Here is a 7,912-nt window from a genome sequence, read left to right as displayed (position 1 = left end):
TCACATGATCTTGGCGGCCAATTGACATCGCCATTACGTGAGATAACACGGCCATTGAATTTGTTGCGCAAAAGAGCCATTGTTTCGTTAGCTGTGTGGCAAGTGGAGCCATCCTGCTGAAACCACATATCGTCCACATCCATATCTTCCAATTCGGGCCATAAAAAGTTCGTTATCATCTCACGATAGCGAACACCATTCACAATAACTGCCTGGCCTCATTTTGGAAAAAATACGGCGCGATGATGCCGTCAGCCCATAAACCGCACCAAACAGTCACTCTTTGTGGATGTATTGGTTTTTCGACAATCACTCTTGGATTCTCATTCGCCCAAATGCGGCAATTCTGTTTATTGACGAATCCACTGAGGTGAAAATGTGCCTCATCACTGAAGATGATTTTCTTCGAAAATTGATCACGACGTCCATGGTTCAAATTGAGTAAGTCTGAAATAGAGAAATGTCAAATAAAATTGGGAAAAAACTTGGCATTTAGGTGTGGTTCACATTCAACATCGGCCCTTACAATTTAACCCCCCTTTATATCACTTCTGAGCAATATTTCTATTAAAATGAGCAATTATATCAGCGCTATGTAGAAGCTGCTCTAAATAGGCACATCGCCCACAAAAATCAGTGCTGATTCGGTTGTTTTGTAAGCAGTTGGTATTGCCTCCCTCCCTTACAATCCTGCTGAAATAGTGCTCCATTTTTTGTCATTGAGCTTAACATGGAATGTGCATCACTGAGTGATAAGAGAAGTTAACCACTGCGATATAACAATGGACTGAATAGTCTAATTAAGCCGCATGATACAGCCACCTAACCTAACCAAACTAACCTATCACCGGACAATTTGGGTTACATTACACCAGATTTTAAAGAGTACTATACATTAGTCAATATATTGGTTGTTTATTTCTCACAAAAAATATTGGTGGTATTTTTTTCTGTGTATTTCCACCAATTAAACAATATCAATTAAAAATTGATTGGATAGATTAATGTCGTACACAAATATTTTTTCTCTGTTCATATCACTGAGGGATGTGAATTAATTACATAATTGGGCCAATGAAGTAAATAATTGTTTATTAATTAAGTTTTGGGTGTTATTAAGCAAATATTTGTATTAATTGTTTTGTTTTGTTTTTTTCTTATAGAGTAATTCTTCAAATTAAATTAATATTTCAACTGGAAAAATATTTATGATATTTTTGTATTAAATGAAAATACTATTTTGATAAGAATGATGTAAATAGTTTTTTTTTTTTTTTTTTTTTTTTAATGGAAGACAAATAAAAAATAACTATAATTAGATATAATTATATATACCAATAATAATAATTTATTTATGCTTGTTTAATGTAGCGTAAAATAATTTTGAAGTAAAAAAAATATGATTTCATTGCTACTTATTGGAACATAGCATCATATTTTTTTTACAATAAAGCTTAATATAAAAAAGAAACGAAAACGTAAAGTTAAAATGTTACTCTTCAAATCCCCTGTAAAAATTAAACTTATAATCGGCGTATTATTTATGTGGCATTGTAATAATCAAATTGCTGAAGCTCAGGTATGGTTTTCAACTAATTTTTTTTTTTATAAAATTGGGTAGACAAAAATTCAATATATTTCTCTTAGAAAAAAGTCGTCGTGGAAATGAATAACATCAATTGTCAATACAATTCGTCTTTCATAAAATCCTTAACATGCTCTTTAAGAAAAGATAAGGATCAAATTAATTTAATTGATGGACGTTTGGAATTAACCACGGATGTTCCAAATTTCTCTATACGAACAATTTTGTTTTTTACTCGTAAAAATATGCCACGTATGGTTGTGGCCGATATAACTCTGGATGTTTGTGATTTGCTGAATTTCGTATTGAAGAATAAAATCGTGGCATTATATATGAATAATTTTCGAAAATATCTCAATGTAATGCCCAAATGTCCTTTCAAAAAGGTTAAGATATATTTTGGTTTTTAAGAGCATCGTAGAGAAATTTTGATATTTGATATTTTTGGTTTATTTCAATAGGATTTTAATTACACCTTAACTGGATATAAATTAGATCCTCAGGGAATGGCAGTATATATACCTGAGGGCGATAGCAAGGCAGTACACCAAATTATCTATGAAAAGAAACTCTCTGCTCAAATTGTGGTATCTGGTCGTATAGTACATGTCCAATAATCCCATTCAAAACTGATAGCCTTAGCTGCTAATGCTTTTTTGCTTTATTATAATTTGTAATTATAATAAAGATTTTAATAAAATGAAATAAAAAATTAATCCAAAACTACTCAAAGCTGATCTTTTATATTGATTCTAATAAAAACTCAAAATGGGATTGATACAAGGTGTGGTTTTAAGCACTCTAACCGATAACAAGTAAGTAGGGTCGAAAGTGCAGTCAGGCCGAATCTTATAAACCTTCCACCATGGATTGCATACGAAGTTCTAATAAAGGCTTATGCAAAAGTGTATAGATCTTTCTGGGGAATAGTTAGAAAAACAATAAAGCGATTTTTGATGATTAACATTTATTTTTGTTCTCTAATCCCGAACTAAACAAGTACGGTAAGTCTAAAGTCAGGCGGTGTCGACTATATTATACCCTGCACCACTTTGTAGATCCACACTTTCGATACCATATCAAATCCATCAAATGTGTTGGGTGCTATATATAAAGTTGATATTGCCATATATATATATATATATATATATATATTTAAATCTGACTCGATCTGGACAAAATTTGTTAGACTTCTGTAGACTTAAAATTTAAGTGGGCTAATGGGGTGGAACAAAATGTTAGTAAAAAACAAGTATATACGGCCGTAAGTTCGGCCAGGCCGAAGCTTATGTACCCTCCACCATGGATTGCGTAGAAACTTCTACTGAAGACTGTCATCCACAAACGAATTACTTGGGTTGCGGTAACACTTGCCGATGGCAAGATATCTTAAAACTTCCTAACACCGTAATATATACCACATAGTCCATACGTGGTATATATTAAACTAAAAAGGCCGATTAAATACGTATATAATTAAGTTTAAAATTTCTATAGAAATAAAAATTTGACAAAATAAAATTTTGACAACATTTTCTATAAAAGTAAAATTTGGAAAAAAATTTTCTATAGAAATAAAAGTTGGAAAAAATTTTCTATTGAAATAAAATTTTGACAAAATTTTCTATTGAAATAAAATTTTGACAAAAATTTCTATAGAAATAAAATTTTGACAAAATTTTCTATAGCAATAAAATTTTGACAAAATTTTCTTTAGAAATAAAATTTTGACAAAATTTTCTGTAGAAATAAAATTTTGACGAAATTTTCTATAGAAATAACATTTTGACAATGTTTTCTATAAAAATAAAATTTTGGTAGATTATTTTTGGCTCGAGTGGCCATCATGAATATGAACCGATATGGACCAATTTTTGTGTGATTGGGGATCGGCTGTATATAACTATAGACCGATATGGACCAATTTTGGCATGTATATTTGCGGCCTTATACTAACACCACGTTCCAAATTTCAACCGGATCGGATGAATTTTGCTCCTCCAAGATGCTCCGGAGATCAAATCTGTGGAACGGTTTATATGGGGGCTATATATAATTATGGACCGATATGGACCAATTCTTGCGTGTTTGTAAGAGACCACATTCTAACACCATGTTCAAAATTTCAACCGGATCGGATGAATTTTGCTCCTCCAAGAGGCTCCGGAGGACAAATCTGGGAATCGATTTATATGGGGGCTATATATAATTATGGACCGATATGGACCAATTTTTGCATGGTCATTAGAGAACATATACCAATACCATGTACCAAATTTCAGCCGGATCGGATGAAATTTGCTTCTCTTAGAGGCTCCGCAAGCCAATTCGGGGGATCGGTTTATATGGGGGCTATCTATAATTATGGACCGATGTGGACCAATTTTTGCATGGTTATTAGAGACCATATACTAACACCATGTACCAATTTTCAGCCGGATCGGATGAAATTTGCTTCTCTTAGAGGGTCTGCAAACCAAATTTGGGGTCCGTTTTATGGGGGCTATACGTAAAAGTGGACCGATATGGCCCATTTGCAATACCATCCGACTACATCAATAACAATTACTTGTGCCAAGTTTCAAGTCGATAGCTTGTTTCGTTCGGAAGTTAGCGTGAATCGACTCAGAATTTCACCACGACCCAGAATATATATACTTTATGGGGTCTTAGAGCAATATTTCGATGTGTTACAAACGGAATGACAAAGTTAATATACCCCCATCCTTTGGTGGAGGGTATAATAATATGGGAAACATTTCAATCTGAAGCAATTTTAAGGAAACTTCGCAAAAGTTTATTTATGATTTATCGCTCGATATATATGTATTAGAAGTGTAGGAAAAATAGAGTAATTTTTACAACTTTTCGACTAAGCAGTGGTGATTTTACAGGGAAATGTTAGTATTTTGACCATTTTTGTCGAAATCAGAAAAACATATCGTATATATGGGAGCTATATCTAAATCTGGACCGATTTCAACCATATTTGGCACGCATAGCTACAATGCTAATTCTACTCACTGTGCAAAATTTCAACTACATCGGAGTAAAAAATTGCCCTCTGTGGTCATATGAGTGTAAATCGGGCGAAAGCTATATATGGGAATCGATCGATCGAAATCTGAATCGATTTCAAAATTTGGTACAGACAGTTGGAATGTTAATTCTACTTCCTGTGCAAAATTTCAAGTAAATCGGAGTAAAAGATTGGCCACTGTGGTCATATGAGCGTAAATCGTGCGAACGATCAATATGGGAGCTATATCTAAATCTGAACCGATTTCAATAAAATTTGGCACACTTGACTACACTACTAATTGTACTCCTAGTGCAAAATTGCAACCGAATTGGGGTAAAACTCTGGCTTCTGGGACCATATTAGTCCATATCGGGCGAAAGATATATATGGGAGCTATATCTAAATCTGAACCGATTTCAATCAAATTTTGCACACTTGACTACACTACTAATTGTACTCCTAGTGCAAAATTGCAACCGAATTGGGGTAAAACTCTGGCTTCTGGGACCATATTAGTCCATATCGGGCGAAAGATATATATGGGAGCTATATCTAAATCTGAACCGATTTCAATCAAATTTTGCACACTTTACTATACTACTAATTGTACTCCTAGTGCAAAATTTTAACCAAATTCCACCAAAAATCTGGCTTCTGGGGCCATATAAGTCCATATCGGGCGAAAGATATATATGGGAGCTATATCTAAATCTGAACCGATTTCAATCAAATTTTGCACACTTGACTATACGACTAAGTGTTATGTTTGTACAAAATTTCAAGCAAATCGGTATAAAACTCTGGCTGCTGGGTCCATATTTGTGCATATTGGGCGAAAGATATATATGGGTACTATATCTAAATCTGAACCGATTTCTTCCAAAATCAATAGGGTTCTATTCTGACCCAAGTTAGGAACATGTGCCAAATTTGAAGGCGATTGGTCTAAAACTGGGACCTAGACTTTGATTACATAAATGTGTTCACGGACAGACGGACATCGCTATATCGACTCAAGAGCCCACCCTGAGCATTTTTGCCAAAGACACCATGTGTCTATCTCGTCTCCTTCTGGGTGTTACAAACATATGCACTAACTTATAATACCCTGTTCCACAGTGTGGCGCAGGGTATAAAAATTTATTGGATTGTATTAATATCGTAAACAAATATTTTTTCTCAATATATCCCAGCAAAAAATGGAGCACTATTTCAGCAGTATTATAAGGGAGTGAGGCAGTACCAACTGCTTACAAAAAAGGTGATGTCCCTATTTAGAGCAGCTTCTACATAGCGCTGATATAATTGCTCATTTTATTTAATAGAAATATTGCTCAGAAGTGATATATAATCTTGAGTATAGCATTGTTGGCGTGAAGGAAAACAGCACTACCTTTCATGCATCCATACTACATGAATTGGTTGCAATGACGTAAACGAATGATCATAAACTAGTTTGATTACTCGTATACGTTATTGCAACCAATTCATGCAATGTGGATGCACTACCTACTTTTTTGTATACCAAAAACGCAACTAAACTCTTACTGTTGAAGTATTATTTGCTGGGATATAACTAACATATGCTAATGGAATAAATGCTAATTAAATAAATAATTTTACCATTTGAGTAATTAATTGTTTGAATAATTTTTGGGTTTCATTAAAAACTAATTAAATGAATTGTTTTTTTATGGAACACTTTGTTTATTATTTTTTAAATTACAATATTATTTTGATACGAATGATGTAAATGTTTTAAGCAAAACAAAAAAAAAATATATAATTAAATGTTCTATTAATTATATATTATTTATACTTGTTTAATGGAGCATAAAATAAGTTTAAATTTAAAAATATGATTTCATTGATTTTGATTTGAATATAAACCTATATTGCATTTATTATAATACAGCTTATTCGCTTAGTAAAAGTAAACTTGACTATCTAAACATAAAATGCTGCTTTTTAAATCCCATGTATATATTAAAATTATAATTGGCCTATTAATTATTTGGCATAACAATAATGAAATAGTTGAAGCTAAGGTATGGATTTGAAATAATTATTTTATAAAAATTCCATAGATAAAAATCGAATACATTTCTCTTAGAAAAATATTGTTGTGGAAATGAATAAAATCAATTGTCAATACAATTCGTCTTTCATAAAATCATTAACATGCTCTTTGAGGGAAGATATGGATCAAATAAATGTAATAGATGGACGTTTGGAATTAACCACGGATGTTCCAAATGTCTCCATACGTACAATTTTGTATTTTACGCGTAAAAATATGCCACGTAGGGTTGTTCTCGATTTAACTCTGGATGCTTGTGATTTATTGAATTTCATATCGAAAAATAAGATTGTGGCATTATATATGAAGAATTTTCGAAAATATCTCAATGTAATGCCAAAATGTCCTTTGAAAAAGGTTAAGATATTTATTGTTTTTAAGACGATCATAGACAATATTTGATATTATTTCATTTTTTTAAATAGGATTTCAATTACACCCTAACTGGTTATAAATTAGAAATTCCACTATATATACCTGAGGGCGATGCCAAGACAATACACCAAATTATCTATGAAAATAAACTCTCTGGCCAAATTGTGGTATTTGGACGTGTAGTACATGTATAATGATCCAAATCTAAACCGATAGCCTTCGCTGCTAGTATTTTGTTGTTTTAATCATTTGATATAATATGTATTTATAATATTTCAAAATAAATAAAATACAAAATATTTCAAATCTTCTCAATGTGGATTTTCAGCGTTAATTGTAATAGAAACTATATTTGAGAATTATGTTACCTTAATTTTACAAGGCACAGTGATAAACTTCCCTTTTATCACTTAGTGCTGCCCGATTCTATCTTTAGCTCAATGACAAGGGACCTCATTTTTAAAGGCGAGCACTACAGTTATTCTCCGGAAGTCAAATCTCGGGGTAGGTTTATACGGTGCTTATATCTAAAAGTGGTTCGATATGACCCATCAGTACAACACTCAAAACAACTTTACTTGGATCCAAAGATTTTGATCTTCCCTTAAGGAGTTTGGTATTGATTCCGAGCCAAATATGCCGCTTCTTTAAAATAAAGACATTTGACTTTAAATCTACGATCAATATAATTCAAATTAGAATACCGATTATAATTAAATCTATTCATGTACGAGCAAATGCCAGTTTAAAAATCAAAATTTTAGCAGATACGATTCTTAATTCCAACAAGTATATACGGCCGTAAGTTCGGCCAGGCCGAAGCTTATGTACCCTCCATCATGGATTGCGT

The 7,912-nt window shown here is 32.5% G+C and overlaps 1 protein-coding gene across 1 annotated transcript; it reads left to right on the top strand.

Moving 5' to 3' along the window:
* The first annotated feature begins 2,353 nt into the window (after nt 1–2,353).
* On the top strand, nt 2,354–7,256 carry LOC142225180 (uncharacterized). The gene is made up of 3 exons (XM_075294959.1): nt 2,354–2,400; nt 6,801–7,044; nt 7,113–7,256. Exons 1-3 carry the CDS (start codon nt 2,354–2,356, stop codon nt 7,254–7,256), a joined length of 435 nt encoding a protein of 144 aa, XP_075151074.1.
* Nucleotides 7,257–7,912: the final 656 nt, after the last annotated feature.

The sequence above is a fragment of the Haematobia irritans genome, chromosome 2, assembly GCF_050003625.1.
Source record: "Haematobia irritans isolate KBUSLIRL chromosome 2, ASM5000362v1, whole genome shotgun sequence".
NCBI classification, from domain to species: domain Eukaryota; kingdom Metazoa; phylum Arthropoda; class Insecta; order Diptera; family Muscidae; genus Haematobia; species Haematobia irritans.
Note: the sequence above shows the minus strand (reverse complement) of the source record. Positions and strands in the feature narration are given on the sequence as shown.

Excerpts from the sequence above, each read along its gene's own strand:
- LOC142225180 (XM_075294959.1), top strand. The coding sequence starts at position 2,354 with ATGGGATTGATACAAGGTGTGGTTTTAAGCACTCTAACCGATAACAA. Across the intron at positions 2,401-6,800 it reads AGCACTCTAACCGATAACAA|GGAAGATATGGATCAAATAA; the intron begins GTAAGTAGGGTC and ends ATGCTCTTTGAG. Across the intron at positions 7,045-7,112 it reads CAAAATGTCCTTTGAAAAAG|GATTTCAATTACACCCTAAC; the intron begins GTTAAGATATTT and ends TTTTTTAAATAG.